At 32.9% G+C, this 23,024-nt stretch overlaps 5 protein-coding genes across 5 annotated transcripts; 4 read left to right on the forward strand and 1 right to left on the reverse strand.

Moving 5' to 3' along the window:
- Positions 1–6: 6 nt before the first annotated feature.
- On the forward strand, positions 7–547 carry LOC105179157. The gene has a single exon (XM_011102757.2). The coding sequence runs from the start codon at positions 22–24 to the stop codon at positions 496–498; it is 477 nt and encodes a 158-aa protein (XP_011101059.1). The 5' UTR covers positions 7–21; the 3' UTR covers positions 499–547.
- Positions 548–3,363: 2,816 nt separating this feature from the next.
- On the forward strand, positions 3,364–8,508 carry LOC105179121 (protein SEH1). Its single transcript, XM_011102718.2, has 8 exons — positions 3,364–3,638; positions 3,964–4,075; positions 4,327–4,427; positions 6,059–6,136; positions 6,768–6,923; positions 7,251–7,363; positions 7,824–7,950; positions 8,185–8,508. Exons 1-8 carry the CDS (start codon positions 3,480–3,482, stop codon positions 8,314–8,316), a joined length of 978 nt encoding a protein of 325 aa, XP_011101020.1. The 5' UTR covers positions 3,364–3,479; the 3' UTR covers positions 8,317–8,508.
- A 1,012-nt stretch (positions 8,509–9,520) lies between these two features.
- LOC105179122 (agamous-like MADS-box protein AGL62) lies at positions 9,521–10,369 on the forward strand. The gene has a single exon (XM_011102719.2). It carries the CDS (start codon positions 9,677–9,679, stop codon positions 10,172–10,174), a length of 498 nt encoding a protein of 165 aa, XP_011101021.1. The 5' UTR covers positions 9,521–9,676; the 3' UTR covers positions 10,175–10,369.
- Positions 10,370–11,948: 1,579 nt separating this feature from the next.
- LOC105179123 lies at positions 11,949–13,804 on the forward strand. Its single transcript, XM_011102720.2, has 3 exons — positions 11,949–12,456; positions 13,051–13,068; positions 13,168–13,804. The coding sequence occupies exons 1-3, from the start codon at positions 12,057–12,059 to the stop codon at positions 13,296–13,298; spliced, it is 549 nt and encodes a 182-aa protein (XP_011101022.1). The 5' UTR covers positions 11,949–12,056; the 3' UTR covers positions 13,299–13,804.
- A 284-nt stretch (positions 13,805–14,088) lies between these two features.
- Positions 14,089–15,988, reverse strand: LOC105179124 (probable WRKY transcription factor 53). The gene is made up of 3 exons (XM_011102721.2): positions 15,326–15,988; positions 15,104–15,232; positions 14,089–14,936 (listed from the first exon to the last, which is right to left on the reverse strand). Exons 1-3 carry the CDS (start codon positions 15,646–15,648, stop codon positions 14,321–14,323), a joined length of 1,068 nt encoding a protein of 355 aa, XP_011101023.1. The 5' UTR covers positions 15,649–15,988; the 3' UTR covers positions 14,089–14,320.
- Positions 15,989–23,024: the final 7,036 nt, after the last annotated feature.

Raw genomic sequence — 23,024 nt, forward strand, 5'->3', positions numbered from 1 at the left:
AATCTTCATTAATTTCCAAAGATGGAGAAAGCAGCAGAGGTAACGGAGCAGAAAAAGTTGGCAAACAAATCATCATCAGAAGTCAAGATCAATCACGTAATATGGGACTGTGGGAGTTCGCTGTACGATTCGTTTGAGTTGAAAGCGTTCGAGAAACAGCTGGATTCAGCCATAGCTTCAAGAACCCTTTCAATGCCCCATTTATCAGGTCGCCGTCCTCCTCCTCCGCCGCCTCCGACCAAGAAACCCGCCTCGAAGATTTCCCGCTCTCTCCACAGGCTGATCCGGGCTGTTTTCCGGCCCAAAAGCAGTAGCAATATGAACAACGTCGACGCGGTTCTTGGAAGAGGGTTTTATGACAGGTCGGGCCCGCTTTCCACGATTCCAGAAAGCCCGGAATTCGACGGGGTGTCGCCGGAAATCATGAGGTCTTTGGTCAGAAGAACCGCGTCGGATAGGTTTACGGCTGCCGCTTCTATTGGTGTATCTTGTTCCTGATGATTAGGGCATGTTTGGTTGCTTGTTTAGTTATATATGTACAGGTGTCCGAATATCAGCAGCTAGCTAGCCTTCTGTTTTTTTTTTTTTTGGCCGGGAATGTTGAATTGACCATAAATAATTATGGGTTTTAGCTTTGTCCTTTGACTATGTGGTTTTCCGGGCAGAAACCACTCAAAGTTGACGGAGGTAATGAAGATTTGGATTAGAACGCTTCATTGTCTGAAAACAAGTAGTGATATTTATTAGCTATGAGTACTTCATGTTCTTGATTCTAGTGTGATTTCTCATTCTGAAATCCAACCATCCTGTTGGCCAATCCTAAATGGGTCGTTTTGTTTTTTTACATGAATCGAGCATTAAAGTATATATGTATATATATCTGTAATATGAATTACACAATATCAGTACAATATAAATTTTATACTTCATATTATTTGATATTTATGCATACAAAAAATAGTTCTAACATTAGAATTTATATGTTGTATTTTCAAGCCATGCTCTAATTTGCTGATCAACATTTGATTGAGCTGACAGACAAGATTTGGATTCAAATTCAAATTATCCCACGCTCATTGTAATTTATAAAAAAAATAACACGGTGTTCCAATTTGTGAAGGTCACTTGTCTGGTTATACATGAAACTTTTGGTTTGAATTTTTGTTTTTATTTCAAACTTTATTACATTTATATTTCGTTTAATATATACATATCCACTGTATATAATTATATATGCACTATGATTGTATAATCTAGGGGTTAAATACAATTTATCTTTGTATTAACGTAAATAAGCAATTTATCCATCGTGTTATCAAAAATAGAGCAATTTACTTTCTTGATGTGCTTTGTGTGTATCCTTATTTAATGACCGTTGGATCTTGATCAATCTACAATCCAAATTTAACTACTCAATGGTGTAGATTTTATCTGTTCAAATCAACAATTTAAATTTAAAATTATAAATTATATACAATTAAATCTTTATATATTATATTTATACTTTTATAATAAAACTATTTATATATATGTATTGATATATACAGAGAAAGAGAGAGAAACCCGTAGGAGAGCGGCGGATCTAGGCGAGGGAAGGGGCCGGAGGAAGGGGGTGGCGATGGGGGAGGAGGAAGGAGGAAGGAGGAGGGGGCGGCGGATCTGGGTGCGAGGATGGCGGAGGTGGCGACGGCAGAAGAGGAAGATGGAAGGGGGAGGGGGAGCGGCAACGCAACGGAGGGGCGACAAAGGCGCGAGGGGAAGGATGGTGGCGGTAGGGCGGGGGCGAGCGCAACCTGGCAACACTCCGTCGAAGAAGAAAGGAAAATATTTATATATATTATATCACTAAATATTATTTTTACAAAATATATATGTATTAATATATTAAATAATATATATATACAATAATATTTTTATTTGTAAAAATTATGCCCAAATGCATATAGAACGCGTGTAATGCACCACTAGATCCAAGGTTTACTCTATTTTTTATAATATAAAAGATAAATTACTGTTTTATTTTTTTATAAGGGGTAAATAATTGCTCATTTCTATTAATACAGGGGGTAAATTACATTTTTTACTATAATCTAGTTTGTTGAAGAGAATTATATTAATTATATGATGTGGGTATATTAGATGAAATAGGAGGTGTAATTGGATTTGAAATAAAAAATCCAACCCCTTTAAAATTATTGAAGATGTAACACTTAAAAAAAAAGACTACAACAATCGAAGATAAAATGATCAAATATCCATCGCGATTTTGGGGAGGGGATGCTTGGACGTCAACCAGGTTGACTACGCGTATATATGTATATACATTGACGAGAATCGTTTATTACATTATTAAACATAAGATAAATATTCATGTATTTTCTGGCATTTGAACCTCAAACTGAAGCTTAAATGATGGACTAAGACAACTCATATATACGTATACTAATGTAATTGACAGGAGGTTTTGATTCATGAAATTTCTTTCAAGTTTGATCAAATTCAAACGAGCTTTTATTTATTAATGTCAATCGATTATTAATTAATTAAATTTATTTTTCAAACCTACGTGCACACAGTAGTTGGAAATTTGGAAAATAGTTGTAGTGTGCATGTATATATATATATATATATATGAAAAGCACAACATTAATTTATATATGACATGAGGTACATTCACAAAATCAATATCCATAAATGCCAACATTTATAAACACTGAGAGTAAGAGCGTGTGAGTCCAAACGTAATGTTGTCCGCACGATTTTTCGAATTGGCGGAACTACAATTCAAAAAAGTTTTCCAGCCACAGCATTTATACTTCCCTATTTCAAATTCCAATCCAATAAGCACAAGAGAAAAGAGTGTCGGAATCAGGGGAGTGTTTGCAAAAACATAAATTAAGTATTTTTTAGTGGGGGAGAAATATTTTCATTGTTATAAAGATAATTTAGTTATAATATGTGATGTTAGTAATAAGTCAATTAGGGTAAATATCAATTTTTATTCAATTTTTTTATTATTATCGACAAATTCAGTGAATTTTAACTAATAGAGAGACCTAGTTGTTAGACAGATGCAAATTTTATAGATATTAAGTGTAATTTTTAAAACTTTGCAACATTTAGTGATTGAAATTTACAGTGTGATTTGATTGTAACTGATTTATTAAAAAATAAAAATAAAAATGAGTTTAAGACAAAAAGGAGATTGATTTGATCAATATGATTGTCCAATACTTATTTTGGGCTATTTTAAAGGGGTAGTCGGGCGTGTTGGGGTTTTCCTGTGGGCCGGACGCATAACAAATTCATGCTGGAAAAAACATTAATTTAAATTGAATAAAGGAATTCTCTAAAAGAACCCCAATTGAATTAGGGTTTTAGAGCCAAAAACAACACTTGAGTTGTCTGTTGGGTTGTATGAGAAACACCCACAATTGATACTAAAGCGATACATGATTTGTTGATAGCGGGATACAGAGATGGATAAAAGCATTTTGACACTCGATAAAGGCACCCGATGCACAGCTTGGAATTATAGTGGCCAGAGATTGGCAGCAGGACTGGTTGATGGTTCCTTGCTCATATATGATTCTACTGACCCAGCTTCTTCAACCTTCATTTCTACATCCAGGTTTAAGGTCACCCAATTCCCTCTCTCTCTCTCTCTCTCTAATGTTTGTTTGTTTGTTTTTTTTTTTTTTTTTACTATTATTGTAAATTTCGGTGCATTTGGCGTTGCAATTTCTCTGGTGCGGATTTTCTTGTGGTTTACTGATTTTAGTTTGATTGGTGGGTTTGATATTCCGTTATGTCATATTGAAAGGGCTGAATGGTGACCAGTCTTTTAGTAATCAAGATGTTTGTTTTGGATGTATTTCGGTTTACTCTTACGTGGTGTGGCTTACTGAGGAAGTCAGTATTTTCTGATGGATTTGGGCCTGCGTGGTGCTGGTCTGCAATTAGGTCCAGGAGAGCAGCATTTTGAAAGTTGTATGGGTCCCACCGGAGTATGGAGATGCAGTTGCTTGCATTGGTGCTGATGGAACTTTGTCTTTGTGGGAGGAAGTCACTGAAGGTACCTACTGAACTTGCCAATTTAGTTTTTACTCCACAGGTTTGTTATAGTTGAAAATAGACAAAAGAATGATCAGCTTTTGCATAAATAATTCTTGTGATTTTGAATTTTGTTGTTTTTTACTTTTAGTGGATGCAAGATAGGTTTTTATGCTAATGAATGTGGGGAATAAGTAAAGACTGAATTATCCTTTGATTATCTTATATTTACCTCCTGGCTGAAGGTTGCATATTTGCTTTCTTATGCTTTAGATACTGAAGGGCATCACTGGAAGTTGTGCAAGTGCTTTGATAGAAACACGAGTCAAGTTCTTGATATTCAATTTGGAGATGCAGAAACGTGTCTGAAATTGGTTAGTTTGGTCGTTACTTGCTTATAACTGTGCTTTGATAGAAACACATGTCAAGTTCCTGATATTCAATTAGGAGATGCTCAAGAAACGTGTCTGAAATTGGTTAGTTGTGTCATTACTTGCTTAGAACTGGCTTTGCATGGTTTCTGCAGTAGTGGATATAGTTTGCATTTGTTTGTACTTGTGTTGCTTCATCTAGTAAGATTTCTCCTGTCAAAGTTGGCAAGTTCAGTATGTACTTTCAGTGAGTGGAGTAAGTGAGTAAATGTCTTACTGAAAATTTTTAAAGAGTAGTCAAACTTATCCTGCAAAAATGTATTGTTCATACAGAGGTGATTGGTTATGAAGCCAAATTCTGCAATTTGCTTTTGAAAAGCTATGTTGGTCATTTTCTGTTATCAATGAGAGGGTACTGGAAAGAAGGTTGACTATGTTGAATTTGGAAGCTCTACTCTAACTCAATCCTGTAAATCCTTTCTTCATATATATCGATGGTCTGCTGTTTTCATACTTATATTCCTCTTGTTCTGGCAAGCACTACCTTCAAAGTTAGACAATAAATTTAAATCTTTTATGATCATCTTATTCCATGTGATTCTAGTTTAATCTCATCACTTAAGTTCACCAGAATTTCCAATACCACATCTTGCAGCCTCTATTGGATGAGGGTCGTAAAGCATTAACTCTTTCCTCAAAATTTATCTTTGTGCATTGGAGGTTTATAGCTAGTTTCCTGTCGACAAGCCAACACTCAGCATTCTTATTGAAGGGAAGAGAGGGTTGTGAGGAGGGAGGAGGAAATATAAATCTTAGATGTTCGGAAGGAAAGAAGAGGAGCATCTGGAAGCTGTGATGCTACCTGATAGAACCTTCCTAGAATGAATCTTGTATTTTCATTTTCTTCCAGTGCCTGAGTAAGCTCTGCAAGTCAATGATGAGGTACATAAATCATGAACTTAACATCTGTCCAAAAATGGAATAAGTGTGTTTTTGCTGTGATCCAATTGTCTGTATTTATGTCAGATTGTTGGTTCCTTTTATGTTCAAGGCAATAGAAATATTAAATTGACAAGATGTGTGGAGAAGAATTTTATCCAACCTTATTCATTCTTTCAGCATCTACAGCGTTAACCGCTGAAGTGACTGCATGCCTTTAATAGCCCCTTCCTTTCCTCTCAATGATATTATGAGATGCACCATATAGAATTTTAAGAATCTAGGCTTCAAGACTGAAAAATTCTCACTGTAAAGCAGATAATGTAAATGTCATTCTAACTGTTGTGAGTTGGTTGGTACTCTTGCTTTATCATTTTTTGTCCTTAGAATCTGTACAGTGACTTAGTACTTTGTGAGAACCATACTTTCAAAGATCCGCATTTCAAATGGTCAACTTTCATAATCCTGATTTAACTTTCTATGCAGTTCTTTGATCCTTTGGTGTGTGCTTGCTCTTTTGATTGTTTATTTTCTTCAGCTGCTCCATGGCTAAAACTGAAAAGTTTCTGTGGTATTCCTATTATTAAGTTGTCTGAAACTAGACCTCAAATCAAACCTGGGAAGGACACATCATCCTGAAATGCCCTATGATTTGCCAATTACATTAATTTTTTTTGCTTATGATTCATCCACAGGTTGCTGCATATTCAGATGGACAAATAAAAATCTATGAGCTGCTAGATACTCTTGAACTTGAGAAGTGGCAGCTTCAGGTGTTTCTGTTGTTGCTTTCAGAAGTTGTACATCTTGTACAAGATGTTTTGCTCGGCATTTTCCGTATCTTTCAAACTTTTTATTTCACTAAGTATGAGCTTTTCTATATTTTCAATCACTTAAATTGAGCTTGTTAGGTACTAGTTCATATCTATACTGTCTTCAGAGATTTTTTGTTCTTCATATTTTATAAGATGTTTTTGGACTTCAATAAGATATGACACCTTTCTTGAAAATAAAAAATCTGAATTGTTTGTATGAAATAAGAATATGAAGCTATTAAGATAACAGTTGAAATTTTAATTGGTCAACTAAAGGAATATGTCCAGAAATTAGAAGTTTGATAGGATCTCCTTAGCCTTTTAAGGAGCTTATATGATCCTAACTATTTTTGGATTGACGTTTTCTAACTTAGTTTCTGAAAGAAGGTTATTCTTGACCACTTTGATCCTTATATGTCCAGATGGCTCATGGAAATCTCTGGATTCATAATTGACATTCCATTTTGACCTTAATTGAGAAAATTAAAGTGATAATTCTTCTGCCATTTTTGCTGGTGGTATACTGGTTCAGATTTTCCCCAGAATATTGCTTTCCACTGATCAATGAATCTTTGTTTCAAATTTGTAGGCTGAATTTCAAAATGTGATTGATTTGGTATCCAACTTTGGGCATGCTTCTTGCGTGTCCGCGTCCATCTCATGGAATCCACAAAGAAGTGAAGTCCAGCAGTCAAGCTTTGTTTTGGGCTTTAGCTCAAATGTTCCAGCCCTAAATTCTCCTAAGGTGCAGGCTTCAACTTTTACCAACTTGAATCTGTCAGGTGCTGTATGCATCATGATAATCTGGCAATAAGTGTAGTATTTTACTTGCTATTGTTGATGGCCCCAGGAAGATAGGATTCTGCATGAAGTGCATGCGTACTTTCACTTCTGTTTTTCATTTTACTATTCTTTTGCCGGTTAGCCCACTATTGATCCTCAAGTGCTTAAGTACTAGACATATTTTCCCGTAACTGCCATCTTCTAATTTTCAGTAATGTTAGCTACAGCTATGGTAGTACTAACTTCCTGGGAGCATATGTGGAGCTTAATTATATTCCACATTCAACAGGTTTGGGAATTTGACCTGGATCATCAAAGATGGCTTCCAGTTGCTGAGCTTTCATTGCCTGAGGAAAAGACTGATCAGGTTTCCGCAGTTGCTTGGGCACCAAATATAGGAAGGTGAGGTACCAAGATATAAGTGTTAACCCATTTCTCTCTTATGTCAGTCAGCTGGCTATATGCATAGATAATGCCACATTAGAGAACGAACTTGAAACAGAAGGTTTTTCTTATCCTTTTCTATTACATTTCAGTATTTATAAGATGTAAGAGATGGGCCAGGCTTGAATATTGTTGGTGAAGTTTAGATGTTAGCGCAATATGTTGCTTGAAACGGCCACAACAGATATACAAAAACAGACATTTAAGAAGAGAAGTATAAAGAGAAATCGAAAAAAACACAAACAGACACTCTTGCACACATTCTTGAACATGGAACATCCTAAGAAGAGGTTTTTGTGGACAACACATGGGTTTTGTATTGATTGCATATATGAGAAAAAGGTTAATGTAAAGAAGATGATTAACTTTGTTACAAACTGAGAAATATTGATAAATTGTTGTCTCATTTTCAATTCAGGCCTTATGAACTGATCGCCGTTGCCACTCAGAAGGGGATCTCGATCTGGCACCTTGGATCAAATCCTGATGCTGATGGGAGGCTCTCAGCCCAAAAATTGGCAACGCTCTCCGGTCATGACAGTGAGGTACTAACAACCCATGTTGTAATGTGCTTGCTAAAAGACATATCGGCAATCTAGGCAAAACCAATTAAAAACCAAAATGACACAAACTTTCCTTCTCAAGAAAACAAAAATGAAGAGTTCAAAAATATTAATCATGGTGACTCAATAATTTGCTAGTAAAACTTATCAAATAGCTGAGTCATTGTCCATTGAGGTATGATAAACATCTCATTTATCTCTTTGGTTAATTGATAGGTGTGGGAGATGGAATGGGACATGAGTGGAACGACACTTGCTACTACTGGGAGCGATGGCATGGTCAGGCTGTGGCAATCTAACCTAAACGGCATGTGGCACGAGCAAGCTGTTTTGACACCTGCAAGTTAAGTAGAGGTTTGTGTGTGGATTATAGCAGCCATCCCTGTTCTCACATATATCATGTTTAGCTTAGAGTCTGGGGATACTTTGTTGTATTGCTCCTACATAATTGTATAATCTACGTACTGTTGGATTCTTGCTGAGTATTATACCGAGACAAGCGAGTGGTTCGTCCCATATCATCGGACAACCTTATATCAATCGATGAAGTCGTCTTCGATTCAAAATTATGAATATATTATTTAATCAAAATACTATAAACTGTAAACAACTTACCTAAACTATCTTAATTTGAAATTTGAATTTTCAATCTTGAGGAAATCCATCGTACTTGGGAGCACGTAATAATAAGAAATTTGTATGAGGAATTATGTACCACATTTGTCTTATAGCTTCTGTGGACTTTCTAACACGTTGATGAGTTCTAGAAACTAAAATTCGGGCTGAAATGTCATTGTAAGCCAGTGATTTTATGTGTATTCCTCCGAGGGGACTGCTGACTAGCAATAATAATGAAGAACCCAAGAATGAAGAACCCATGTTATCATTTACGGTAAGGTTATGAATATAATAATCTTAGAGACTATAAATACGTCTATATACCAAAAAATTAGTATTGAAATCTATACGGTGTTAAACGTAGACATTAGATTTCGAGATACAACTTAAGATCTTGATGATTTTTTTTCTAGAAATTTATAAGAATTTATTCTATCGGAAATCATACTCAATTCTTGTTATAATGGATGTTTTAATAATTAAAACCCTAGTAATAGTTTCTTTTTTTTTTTATATAGTGGATTCGAATTTTAATTATTAATAATTAATACGTCAATTGTCAATATAAAATATATATAACTAACTAATATTTACTGTTACAGTAGACCAACTACTATTAAAATAGAGTAATACATACATGTTAGTAGAGCTCTCAACTTTGATAATTAAACTATGTCTTATTGCGAAGCCCTTATGATAGTTCGAAAACTAATTTTGCAAGTATTTTTTTTATTTTAAAATGATTGTCAAGTTAGTTGTGTTGTAATTGGAATTTGAATGTATTGAATTATTTTAATTTTATCAATTATTATTATTTAGCTATTTAATGATTTTTCTAGTTTATTATAAAAATAGAAAATAAATAAATTTGGGTTGACTCGCTATCAACTTGAATCGTATTTATTTTAAATAAAAATAAGTTTTTAAATTAAGGTAAGTCATATATGTATGTAACTTGACGAGCAGCGTAAATCCATACGCCATAAAACTTCCTTCTTCCGTCTGCCATCAGAGGGAAAAGAGAAACCCTAGTAATCCCTAATTCACAAATCCATCCTGAAAAATAAAACAAACGCAAGAGGAAGAAATCATGGTGAGGCGAAGGGTGGAAATCAAGCCGATCCAGGATAAATCAAAACGCCACACCACCTTCACAAAACGGCGTTCCGGCCTGTTCAAGAAAGCCGAAGAGTTGTGTGGCTTGTGCGGCGGCGCGGCGGCTGTCATCACCTTCTCCAAGGCCGGGAACGTCTTCGGCTTCGGCCACCCCTCCGTCGAGCACGTCGTCAGCCGCTATCTCGCCGATCCTAATTCTACTTTGGTTACGGAAGACGAGGATAGTCACGTTGAAACATGTCTGCATGCTAGCGGTGGCGGGACCGAGAAGAAAGAGGTTAAGGCGCCTCCATTGACGGAGACGGAAACGAGGATCGCTGAGGCGCTGGCGAACCACCGGCCGGCGTGGGATGTGATGGTGAGAAATTTAGCTTTGAGTGAACTTCATGAGTTGGAAGCGTCGGTGAGGGAGATTAAGAGCACGGTGGAGGCGCGGGCGGCGGAAGCAGAGGCGGAGGCGGCGGGAATTTGAGTTCGAGTAGAACAGTGGTTGCTTGATCCGTTGGAGTTGAAGGAAGTCAAGTTGAGTCGGGTTTCTTTCGCCCAACATACTACATACTCGTTAGGTTTTAGATTTTGTTTTTTAATTTTAATTTTTTATTTTCAGGAAAAGACAAGGAAATAGCAATATATACACATTTATGCTCAAATTATTTAATTTTGTTTCTATTTTTCCTTCAAATATTCTATTTTAATAGTATTATAATGTCTCTTATATTATAAGTTACATATATGTCATGTGCATAAAATTTGTAATATTTGTGTATTTAAATTTGAAAATAAAATATGATGTATTCATTTAATTAATGATATAAAATAGAGAAATCAATTTATAAACTATACTATATATTAAGAGGTCAAGTCTTTAGAGAAATTATTTTTGGTAGACAAAATGTGAATTGATTAATGCATCTTTCCTTATATTAAGTTTGAGCAGTTGGCTTTTTCTTTTCTTATTTTATTTAATTAAACAAATATGATAAAAAAAAAATTATGCAGATATATAGAATTAAAAGTGACCAGCTTAAAAAATGAAATAAAAAACAAGGCCTAACCTTTTTGTACTTTAGATTTGTTAACTTGATACTGAAATATAAATCATAATCCATTAATGAGATAATATTCAATTTCTATTCTGTATGTGTTATAATTTGGTTACAAAAGTTCAAAAGAGTACCTCTTCAGTTTTAAAAAATGGTAAAAAACCTCTTTTTATTTTGTTAAATGTAGCTCAATTGTTTATTTTTGTTAAATCTATTAATTCTTTTTTATAATAACCGTTATACCTTACTTAATATACATTATTTTTTTATTTTAATATCCATTGAATTTGGATTGATTATATCAGAGCGTTAAATAATCTTAACCATTGAATTTTAAATTTATAAAAAAAATTAAGAAATGATATTTTATTGATTAAAAATATATATCTTAAAACAAAATATTATTTAAAAAAAACAAAATTGATCCCGCCTCCCCACCCTCGCTCTCCTCCCAAATCTTGGCGACAGCGAGAAAGAGGACGATGGTGATGTCGTCGCCTTTATGTGGGTGACGGAGATCGCGATGGCCGTCGCTCTATATTTTTTTTTAAAAAAAATAGTAATTTTAATCATATTATTTAAATATATTTATAATAATTAAATATATTTTAGTTAATTAAAAAAATTTAATTTTAACAATTATAATTTTAAAGTTTTAGTTTTTAACAATTATAAAGATTATTTAAATTTAAATATAATTTAATTTATATTTTAATTTTAATTATAAAGTTTAAAAAATTATATAATTTTCTCATATTTTTTAAGTAAATATATTTAAAAAATATTTTATTTTTTAATAGATAAAAATACAAAAAAAATCACTTAAATAAATAAAAATATATACATGTAAAATATATAAATACAATGAGGGTGTTTTGGTAAAAAAAAATCAAAAAATAAGGTTATAAATAATTAAACATATCCCCAAATACAAAAGGAGCGTGTGTAATACATATTTCGCTAATTAGTAACAAAAAATATAATTTTTGTTGAATTTTAAAAAATATAAGAGAAATTTTAATTTATTTTTAAAACACATGAGGTTTTTTCATTTTTTTTAATAAAATACAGGGAGTAAAATATATTTTAGCCTAAAAAATACTTGTAATAATGGGCCAATAAGTATTTCTTCAACTGAAATGGGCCGAACCGAAGCCCATTGAAATCATGCCAACAAGAGCTATATTATGTAAAGCGTCCAAAATCAGTTCAGCTTGTTCAATTTGTAATGGAGATAACAATCTACCATCCATAATTCTGTGCTATAGAACAAGTGAAGAAGCTGAAGTTCATTTGCCCGGAAAACGAAAAATGGGTACCTTTGTGCAAATTCATCCTTTGCTCAGGACGCCCCTGCTCATGGGTTCTTCATTCTTGTGTAAAGATAATAATTCCCAAATACAGCCTTGGAGCAATTGCAGAGAAACCATGCTCACACCCAAGAGGCAGTTGGAGCTCAAGTACTGGGCTCAAACTGAAAATGGAAGAACAGGATTGTATAGGAAGGGAAAGGCGATTGTTTGTAATGGGTTTCTGTTGCCAGTGGATCCATGGGCGCCAAACATTGATTCACAGAGCATAGCCTCACAGCTCTTCGCCTTCTCTCTGTTTCCTTATCTGGGTTTCTTGTATTTCATCACTAAATCGAAGTCTGCGCCGAGACTCACACTTTTCGGGTTTTACTTCTTGTTGGCCTTTGTTGGTGCCACAAGTAAGTAATTTTCTTGTTTCATTCTGAATGATGGCTTTGGTTTTTGTATAATTCTGATGATGGTGGGCAGTGCCAAAATTTCTTGTTTCTGTTTGTGGAATGTGTTTGTTGTTGTCTTGAAGATTGGTGTCTCGTGTATTGATGAGTGGATTGGGTGTTTTGGGAGTGTGTTTAATGGTACAGGAAAGGGTGGATTTTAGAATGATGGGTTATTTCATTCAGCTTATGCAATTTAGCTGGAATGAGAAGATGATTTTTGAACTTGTAACTTAACTGGAGCTTTGGCATTTTCAATCAGAATGAAAAACATTTTATTGTTCATGAAGTGATTAATTCGGGTTTGCGTTCCTTTATATTTATAAATAAATCATGCTATGTTATTTTCCGTAGTTTTCTTTATTCCTCACCGGGAAAATCATTTTGAATTCCTGTCAGGCGTCACCCTTTCAAATTTGAAAACATGGTCTAGTTCTTTAATTCGATAAATAACTTCTGCTGTCTAGTCCATATGTTTTTATGTGAGAAAGCATAATTTTCAATCATGTACTAACTTTTTGTCATCTGTCTCTGCTACATTGCCCCCCCGCTGTGCAGTACCGGCAGGAATTTATGGTAACTTTGTTCTATACAACAGTTTCTATTTCTTACCTGGATAAATGTATTAATTATATATCTTCTCATAACATTTCCAAATTTTCACCTTTGGAACAGCCAAAGTGCAGTATGGAACATCCTTGTCCAATGTTGATTGGTTGCATGGTGGAGCTGAGTCACTGCTTACTCTCACCAACATATTCATTGTGTTAGGCCTAAGGGCAGGTCTCAGAAAAGCTAGAGATTAAAATGGGAACACTTCAAGCTTTCCCTCTGAGTCAAAGAGGAGGAGTAGTCATCGATCTAGGTGATGAATGTAACCTTATGATGCTTATGGTTGAGTTGGAGATGAGGACCCTCATCCCCTGTCCTAATGAGATGCCAAGTACTTCATCTTCATAGATACTCTAGCATACAAATTCTGTTATTATCCTGTGTAATTAGTCTCCAAGATAATCCATATGCGTAATGGCTGACATCATACATATCACACCTTCAACTGTGATAAATGGGCTTCTCGGATAAGGCAGGACTTGCAGCTTTATCTATATGTTGATTCTCCATTTTCTGCACTTTCCTGTGCAGCTTTTGTCTTTCCAATATTGTAAATGGTCTCTGTTTATCATTTTCTGTGTTGTGATAGTTTCTCTTTACCTCATTAACAATCTTAGACAACCTGACATATGATAAATATCATATTGGTATTTGTTTTTATAGAATCTTACCTACTAAGCTATTTCACAAGGCATGTTCATTCCTTAGTCCTTTCTGTAGCTCTTGTAATTTGTTCTTTTTGCTGCTTATCATCATTTTGATTGAATGGTGGACTTTAAAAGCTAAGCAGGACGTCTTCTCATATGAGATACAAGAGATCATGTAATGATCTGTAAGTATTTCAATATTTATACACTGCTTGATCTGGGATGAACCTGTTGAAATCTGCCAATTCTGGAAGTTTTTTCAATTTATTTTGTCCATATGAAACCTTAAACTCAAGTTAAAAAGTTTTGGCGTTTGTTTATTGGTTTTGCTTTAATATCACTAGAGGCTGTTACCTGAAAGTCCAAAACCACTCTTTCTATACATGAAAACTATACTGAAGAACTTGTTCTTGATACACAATTAGTTCCTAGTTTTTGACTAGTATATTATCGCATCTTGTAAGTTTCTACAGAATGCCTCTCCCTAATTTTAAATTTCTACGGATCATATCATGGTTTCAAAACCACATCCTTCGCTCTTATCGTCCACTTTTATGAACTTCAAAAGTTCATGTAAAAAATCCAGGGATGTTGAATGGGAAATTTGGATCTAGATATACTGGATCAATTGAGAACTCCATGCCTCCAGTTGGAGAATTAGTTGTCGATGCATGTGCAGAGATTATGTCTGCAGTATCAGTTTCTGACTGTTGTATAGGAGCTTCCACATGGTTTCTCGTGTGGTAATTGGCTGCTGCTGAAGAATAATTTGATTCTGTTGTGGCTGGAGAATAAAACACTGGAGAATACGTGCCGAGTTGATTGTCATCAGCAAGAGCAGAAATGGGAGAACAGTGATTTTCTCTGCCACGGCATGCAAATGTCGATTGAAAGGAGAAGTGGGTTGGCATCTCCTTGATATCCAACTCCTCAGTGTTGACTCTAAGGTTTGCTGTGAAATTTGCAAGTGTTTGATTCTGTTGTTCTAATTGGTAATGAGAATTGTTATTCTTTAATTCTCGTTTTTCTAGTGATGCTGGTGGTGGAACTGCATTAATGGACTGGTTACACGTGTGTCTCCCTTTGTACGTGACGTCAAATATGGTGAGGTCTTCATCTGATCTCTGCACTTGCTTTGTTGCCCAGCAATCTCGAACAAGACGATATGTACATCGATAATAGCTTCTGTAATCATGGGTACACTTATATTAGATTCTTTTTAAACCACATGAATGCAAAGGTATCCAAATGTTCTCTCCCAATCTCTTTCACTATTTTTTTCTGTATGTCCTCTCTGTCTTTGTTTCCGGATTTTGTGCTTTTCCACGTGGGAAAACAGAAAGAGAAAGTACCTGGGATATTTAGCTCCCAAGATGTCTTTCTGCCCATACTTTCTCCAGCTATATCCATCATCTCCAGGTCCTTCAAGTGCATTTTCAGAGTTAACTTTCACCTGCTCTGTCCATATAGGCTGCGACTTTCTGTAATACCATAATTGCAGAAAGTTTCAGTTAAAATTCCAATATTTTTAATCGCTTAAGTGTCTACAATCATCAATTTACATGTAAATTTACCTCTTCCTTGACACATCTCCATGGTTGCGATGATCTCCGAAATTCTTGTTCATATCATCACTTCTTGGACTTCCATCCATGGATACGGAACACTCCCGTGCCGCTGGTAGCGCTGCACACTCTTGGGCTTGTCCAACAGATGCACCCCACTTCAGAATCATCAAAGCCTTCTCAAAAGTGGATATTATCCTCCGCAAAAGCAAATCCTGAGCTTCAGAGGGAAACGTCGAGCACAAATGAATCCTCAGCTGCTTAGCTTTCTCCAACCCTTGAGTTAGTTCATTGATCAGCGCCTTGTTTTCCCAAGTAAATGCACTCTCCATTTCTATCTTTTGGTGCCTATAGTTTTATAGCAAAGACGACACCCGGCGTTCAGGAAAACTATGCTGCAGAAGCAGAATTCTTCATAAATGAGAAGGGCCCAGAATTTCTTTCCCCTTCTGAGTAATGAATTTGGTTTGAGAAAGTTTGATGCTTCTTGGTCGAGACGGTGAGGTTTATATATAAGGGGAGGATAGGGAGATGCAGGTGAAGCTGATGGAGTGGAAAGTGAAGAAGCATTTGAACTTAAAGAGAGAAACAAACCTTTTAGCATTGATTGGAGCAAAGGAGAATTGGAATTTGACCGAGAACGAGTTTTCTTTTTCCTTGTGGACCAGTTATTGAAAGTGTATGTGGTGAGGGAGGGTTGATAAGGAGTACTGACCGATTCAAACCTTCAAATGGTCTCCCCTTTTCATGTTTAAGAGTAACAAATACGGTAAAACTGCGCTGTATCTAAAGTTTAACCTTCTTGCTATGTGGTTATTACTGTTTTGTGTTTATTATGTGGTCATTGCCATAAATTGTTTGGTAAAAGTGTTCTCGGACAGCCAAGTTGAAGTCATATTATAAGGTTATGGGTTCAAATATCACCAATTTGTATGTGTGTTTATGTGTTGCTTCGAATAATAGTTGTTTTTGTACTTTAGACGAAACTGGATCAAACTTGAATCAAATATATGTCAGTTCATATATAATTTTAAAAAAATAATTATACTTGCCCTGATATTGGTTCAATCGGGTCAAACTTGATCTGAGATGGGTATTTTTCAGGAGGAGAAGAGCAGGGACGAGCAATGTTTATGCACGGAACAAACCCTATGGGGTGTGGGTGCCGTACGCATAGCGAGAGTGGAAGGTCCAACTGCTGACCGATTCAAAAGGCAGAAAAGTTGTCATGTGTTCAATGAATAATAATATTAAGTCAATATTATTATTAATTATTAAAAAAGCGATCTTAAGAATCGTCGAATTCCGCGTTATTGGATTGCATTCAATAAATCAGACAAAGGTGGACCGATGATGTCCTTGTCGTGTTGAGATGACGTCGTTTCACCCAATTACCCCACTTTCTTCCTCTTTGCCCTCCGACCTCAACAGATTTAAGTAATATGATTAAATCAATAATATTTTAGTTTAATAGTTAGAATTATAATTGAGATCTAATAAGTTTGAGATGAGTTTTATTTTATATAAGTTATTGTAATTTATTTATTATCATCAGTCATATTATTGAAGTATTGTTCGACAAGTTTTGTAATTTTTATTTATTATTATTCATAAAATAATAGTAATCTGAACACTGTACGTTGATTTCGACTGCTTATAGCATTTTTGTGGCTATCAATGCCAACAAAATTGATTCTCCATAAGTTTCTAGAAGCCTTCATATTTAATTACAACTAATTAGGTGATTAAGGTTAATTAAGTTTACTAATGACGGAATTTATTTTTGTCATGGTAATATTTATTGATTTCGTATTTAATTAATGATTTGTTGTAAGAAAATATGTATCCATCAATAATCAAGTAATAAGGATAAGATTTCAAGACTCTGTAATTAATGAAATATCTGGGGCTAAAAGAATGATATTTGAATGAATCTTATTTGGGGACTAATGCAATTTTGGTCCACTAACATAGGGGTGGTTGTAATTTTAGTCCACAACAATTTGAGATTTACAATAAAGGACTGTAATTTATGAAAAATAGTAATTTTGGTCCAATAAGTTGCAGTCAACTTAGAGTGTTTTTTGGCCAAAATTGTTATTTTTCATAAATTATGGTCCTTTATAGTAAATTTTGAATTAGCCACCACCACTTTAAATGATAATAACGACAATTTTATAATTAGTATAGCAAAAAATGAAAGAAATATGTAAGATCCTAAATGCTATCAAATACTCTGTAAGATTCTTTTTGGAAAAAGGCACAAATACTGCTCAACTATACGAACTAGTATTATTTATTTATTTATTTATTTATTATTTGTTAATTTTATGCTGTCCCCAGATATCATTCAAACTCAAAAAGTGATGCAATACGTTCATCTTTTAAATTAATGAATATATTGTAAGAAAATAAATAACAAAATATTAATATAAAAGTAGACTATGAGAGTGTTTGGGCTAATTTTTTTTAAAATATCTTATAAGCTTCTATATCTCATAAAATATTTTAGAAGCTTATAAGATATTCGATTTTACTTTAAAAATAAGTTATTAAAGCGTTTGGATAAAATACAAAATATTAGCGTGTTTGACATAATAAGGTTTTTTTTATTGATAAACTTACCACAATTATGCGCACAAACTGAGAATATTTTGTTATTTAGAAACTGTGAATTATGCCAATGGTAAAATTTGAATATAACAAAGTAACGAAGTTATTTTTGTCTTATGAATTATTAATTATACAGACCTTTATAAGATGCTATTGTTGTAATTTTAATAAGAATTACATGAAATTCATAGATTAAGTTGAGAAAATGAGAAGAAGAAGATGAGAAAATGTTTTTTTGGAGCAAAACATTCGAATTTTTACCAGTTGAAAATTCTGTTTTAATTCAAACAGTTTTTAAAATCAAATCTGATTCTTGAAGTTTCTGTTTCAGGTTTAAAACCTGAAATTGATTGTCGTTAGTGGCTGAATGTTACATTTGGATATTAAAAGGCCATTATAAGCTATCTTTATGTGTTGTAAAGTGTCTTTGAGTGTTTGATCGATGTGTTTTTCGTTATAGTGTTAAAATCGAAAAAATTGCAACCGTCTTATTTTGAAAGAAATTACGTTGTACTCGGTGCACTACTGATATGTGACATATATTTTCTTCAAGGCAAATAATGAATTCTGCGATTCGGTTAAATTTACGATTACCATTGGACTGAAAAGTGTTACAATACAATTCTCGTTGCAAGTTTACTATTTAATTTACTTATCATAAATTGTATTTCTAACTGTTACAAATATTATTTGTTCCAACGTGCCTTTATTGCTTTTGATTTGTAAATTCGATTATTATATTTCAAAACGTTGTTTCATACCCGAAACTGCAAATTTTCCAATAGTTATAAAAAATGTTAGAGAAGTTTACCTTTTTTAAAAAAATCTTATCAAATTCAAAACATTTTAATTTTGAAATCTTATAAACTCCTATAAAAAAAAATGACAAATAACTTTTAACATCTTAGGAACGTTTAAACTTAATCAAACACTCTCTATATTAATAGGGGTGTCAATGGGTAGGATAAGCCTACACAAACTCATATCCATGAAAGACTCGTTCTATCTAATAATACTCAGGCCCTACCTAACCCTCTCAAGACCCTATGGCTCTGTTTGGACTCGTATCTTCGCATTTTTTGAGACAAAATAAAACACACTCAATGTTTGTTTTTGTGTTTTGACACCTTATCTGCGTGTTTTTCTATTTTTCAACTTTCTATATATAATATATATAGACATTTATATATAATATAAAATAGACATGATTTGACAATAAACAGTAATTTTTGTCTCCAAAAATACAACAATAAACATAAAATATTTGTATATATACATATTTATATATAAAAATATATATGATTCGACAAAATAAACAGTGATTTTTGTCTCCCAAATTCCAACATCAAACCTACACCATTTATTTTAAAATATTTTAAATTACCCCAAAACACAAATCAAAACATATCATTAACACACTTACTTATATATATTTTTCTCTCTCTATCTTCAAAACACAAAACAAAACACTAAAACACAAATCCAAACACAATGTATGGGCCTCTAGACTAAGTGCCAGTATTTTGGACTTGACGTTTTGGGTCTGGGTAGGTTTAGACTCAAAACTTTTTTTTGTTCCTTTATAATGTTGTTGAATAATATTTGCATTTTTATTTAAGATAAAATATTTAAAAAACTAAATTTTAAATTGAATTAAATTCATTTTTTATTTTCTATATTTACACATAAATTTATTAATAAATTTAGAATTATTGAGATCAATTCATAAATAACTCTTTTTCGATAATTTTTTTTAAAATAATGTATCATTTATAATACTGTTCACAAAACGTTAAGATTTGATTTTATCACTTCAAGTTTTCAAGCAAGCATTATTGGCCATCAAGATATTAAAAATATACCTAGCATGATAATATATTTAATTGATTAAAAAGTGTACTTAGACCTCATTTACTTGGTTGGATGAGATTAAGGGAGGATAGATAATTTCATGATTAATGTTGAAATATTTGGTAAGATGATAACGTAATAACTTATTTACTTTATATGAATTATTGGATGATTATTGTGTTGATTATTTTATAGTGTATTTATATTTATAGTTATTATAAGGGATAAGATGTGAAATTGACAGAATTGCCCATTTTTAGGACAAAACATCAATGGCATGAGATCACATCACAAAATACAAAACTTTTTTAACGGTGATTCGATGCACACTTCGATTTGATTGGCCCAATCGAGTTTGGGCTACTGATGTCTTATGGACTACTCGCAGATGGAGCGGCAAACACTATGTTTCTACGGCCTATCGCGCTCTTTTGGCCTCGTGTATGTATCATATCTGGCGTGAACGCAACATTAGGCGATTTGATGGAGTACATAGAGATACACGCACTGTGGGTGCGCTGATGGTTCGAGATGTGCAGCAAAGGATTCTTAGTGTAGAATTACCTACTGCTATTAGCACTTGTGCGCTTTATCGCTTATGGTGGATTCATTGGCCTGTCGAGGAAACCGCTTAGATTAAGCAAGATGTATTGTACTGTTATAATTTTTTTACTTAATGAAATTTACCTTTACCGAAAAAAAATACAAAACATTTAAAAATATTTTAAATTGTTTTATATATGCATCTTATATTTATGTTATTTTCCCTATCACCATCATATTCATCTCCATCAAAAATAATATTTAATAATAGTAATAATATAAAATATATAAATAACAATATTAATTATATATATAATAAAATAATATCAAATATATTTGATATCATATTAATCTAAAAATTATTATAAATTTTTTAAATCAAAAGAAAAATTTTATTTTTAGAATTTATGTATTATTTATTTGTTTTATCCAAATTTAGATTTACAATAAATACTTCTTATAATTTTTAAAGTGAAATTTAAAATATTTTTTTATTTTAAAAGATTTATTAATTTTAATTAATTAATCATAACTAATTATTTTTAATATAAATTATTATAAGTAATCTCCCTCTTCTGTCTTCCCGATCCCACCCTTGTCGGCACTCCAGCCCCTTCCTCGCCTCCCCTCCCCGATTCAACCACAAATCTAAACATCCGCCTCCGCTTCAGCCCCCCTTTTCGTCCCCCGATACCGCCGGCCCCGCCTCCGCCTCCGCCCCGCCCCCCTTAACAGCCGCATTCATCATGAATCATTGTCGTCTCTTATTCAAAGATGGAGGGTTTGAGATTGTGTGTTTCTTTTATGCATTGGTTGGTTGAGATAATTTATTACAAAGTAAATGAGGCCTTAGTTCAAGAATTATACGACAAATAATGTTATAATATCTTAATTTTTTTATATTTATTCACTTGAATGAAGATCAATTGAAAAAAATAATTTAATTGAATTAGGTAAAGAAATATTTTATGGGTCCAAATTGAGTATTTAGACCAATGGATAATGATGGGTAAAAATCCAACCCAGACCCAATCTGTATTTTTTTAATGAATTTGGATTTAGGTCTGAAACTAATAAGATTTGAGTTTAAATATTAAGCTATGAGTTTGGATAGGGTTTTGCCCTATTTATTGACACCTTTACTTATATATTTATATTTGCAGAATTTAAACTTATAACTGTACTGTAAAACCCTTATCACTCGAGTAAAACTTGATTGCCTCGTCATCCTCTAAATCAGAACTTTATCACAATGTTTGGTTTCAATTTTAATTTATTTTGGTGTGTTTTTTGGAAATAGAGAGAGAAAAACAAAGATAAATAAGTATGTGTTAGAAATAGTGTGTATGTTTAGATTTGTATTTGGAGATAATATAAAATAAGTATGGTATATTTGATGTTGTTTAGTAGAAGACAAAAACTACTGTTCATTGTCAAATCATGTCTCTTTTATATATATATTTATATATATGAGTATATATATAATTTTTTTAGTTGTGGGGCTAGTGTGGACTTTATATGACCAAAAATAAATAAGACACTATTTCAAAATATCTCAAAACACTATTAAAACTTCCAAAACAAATCAAGGCAAATATTGTACATATTTGGGATGGGCCAAAAATAAAACCAAATAGTGTGTATAATTTTGGAATCTAGATCCTATCACACAAACAATGTCTGAAAAGGAAGCATGATGGTGTCTGATTCCGTGTTTTTGTGGAAAATTTCAATTTGGTGAAAAGGATTTTCAATTCCAATTTGAATTATTGAAGGGGATAAATGTGTTCAAATGAGGATGCTGTCCCTATTGAAACGTGAGTACGTACTCCACCACATACTCTATCCTAAAACTCTAAATTACTCTCAGTTAATCTATAATTTAGTATAATTACAAATATTTTTTTTAATTTTTTAAAAAATATTATTGTTTTTTATTTTAGCTGTTGCTCTCGATCAACAACTAGCTTAATTTGTTAATTTATATTAGGTTTTGACCTGTTTTTTATGGTGAATTAATCAAAATATCATCGTGAGTTATGAATTATAATTTTATTTATTTATTATTTTTTTAAAACTTTTTTGTAGACAAAATTGATTTTTTTTTACAATTTTTCAAATTTTTGCATCCACCTCGTCTGTTTTCTTTTATTTTTTTTACTTTTTTAAAAAGTTATATAAAAGACAAGGTTGACAATTCAAAACCTTCATCCAAAAATTACATAATTTCATCAAATACCAGAGGAGAATTTGTTACTTTCCAAACAAATATGGATGATGGTATAGGATTCCCTGTTTTGTGGAAATTTTGCATGTATGTAAAGAAGATGCATATATATATATGGTGATGATTATATATTTAATTATTTATTTTTATTATTGATAATTAGCAATAAGTTTATAATGATCGATGATTTATCAATATTTAGCAGCATAAATATATATACTGTGATGATTAATATTTATTGTTTATGTCATTGATTTTTTTTATGGCATTTTATGCATATTTTTGTATCACTAATTATCGGTAGTGATAATTTTTAAAAAGTATTTGTCACCACTGAAATTATAGAACTCTTTATGATAAAATACAAAAAAATACTATTTAATTTGTTTTCAAGTTAATATTCTCTTTTTTACTCCAAAATTTCTTAACATACAGCAAAGAGCGGTATTTTACGTTATCTGCATTTTACATCAC

The sequence above is a fragment of the Sesamum indicum genome, unplaced genomic scaffold (assembly GCF_000512975.1).
Source record: "Sesamum indicum cultivar Zhongzhi No. 13 unplaced genomic scaffold, S_indicum_v1.0 scaffold00124, whole genome shotgun sequence".
Taxonomy (NCBI): Eukaryota; Viridiplantae; Streptophyta; class Magnoliopsida; order Lamiales; family Pedaliaceae; genus Sesamum; species Sesamum indicum.

What these genes read in the sequence shown, in the direction of transcription:
- LOC105179121 (XM_011102718.2), top strand. Translation starts at nt 3,480, where the DNA reads ATGGATAAAAGCATTTTGACACTCGATAAAGGCACCCGATGCACAGCT. An exon ending in TTGAGAAGTGGCAGCTTCAG is followed by an intron (nt 6,137 to 6,767) that starts GTGTTTCTGTTG and finishes TCAAATTTGTAG; the next exon opens with GCTGAATTTCAAAATGTGAT. An exon ending in TGGGCACCAAATATAGGAAG is followed by an intron (nt 7,364 to 7,823) that starts GTGAGGTACCAA and finishes TTTTCAATTCAG; the next exon opens with GCCTTATGAACTGATCGCCG.
- LOC105179123 (XM_011102720.2), top strand. Translation starts at nt 12,057, where the DNA reads ATGGGTACCTTTGTGCAAATTCATCCTTTGCTCAGGACGCCCCTGCTC.
- LOC105179124 (XM_011102721.2), bottom strand. Translation starts at nt 15,648, where the DNA reads ATGGAGAGTGCATTTACTTGGGAAAACAAGGCGCTGATCAATGAACTA. An exon ending in GGAGATGTGTCAAGGAAGAG is followed by an intron (nt 15,233 to 15,325) that starts GTAAATTTACAT and finishes ATGGTATTACAG; the next exon opens with AAAGTCGCAGCCTATATGGA. An exon ending in TTGGGAGCTAAATATCCCAG is followed by an intron (nt 14,937 to 15,103) that starts GTACTTTCTCTT and finishes CCATGATTACAG; the next exon opens with AAGCTATTATCGATGTACAT.
- LOC105179157 (XM_011102757.2), top strand. Translation starts at nt 22, where the DNA reads ATGGAGAAAGCAGCAGAGGTAACGGAGCAGAAAAAGTTGGCAAACAAA.
- LOC105179122 (XM_011102719.2), top strand. Translation starts at nt 9,677, where the DNA reads ATGGTGAGGCGAAGGGTGGAAATCAAGCCGATCCAGGATAAATCAAAA.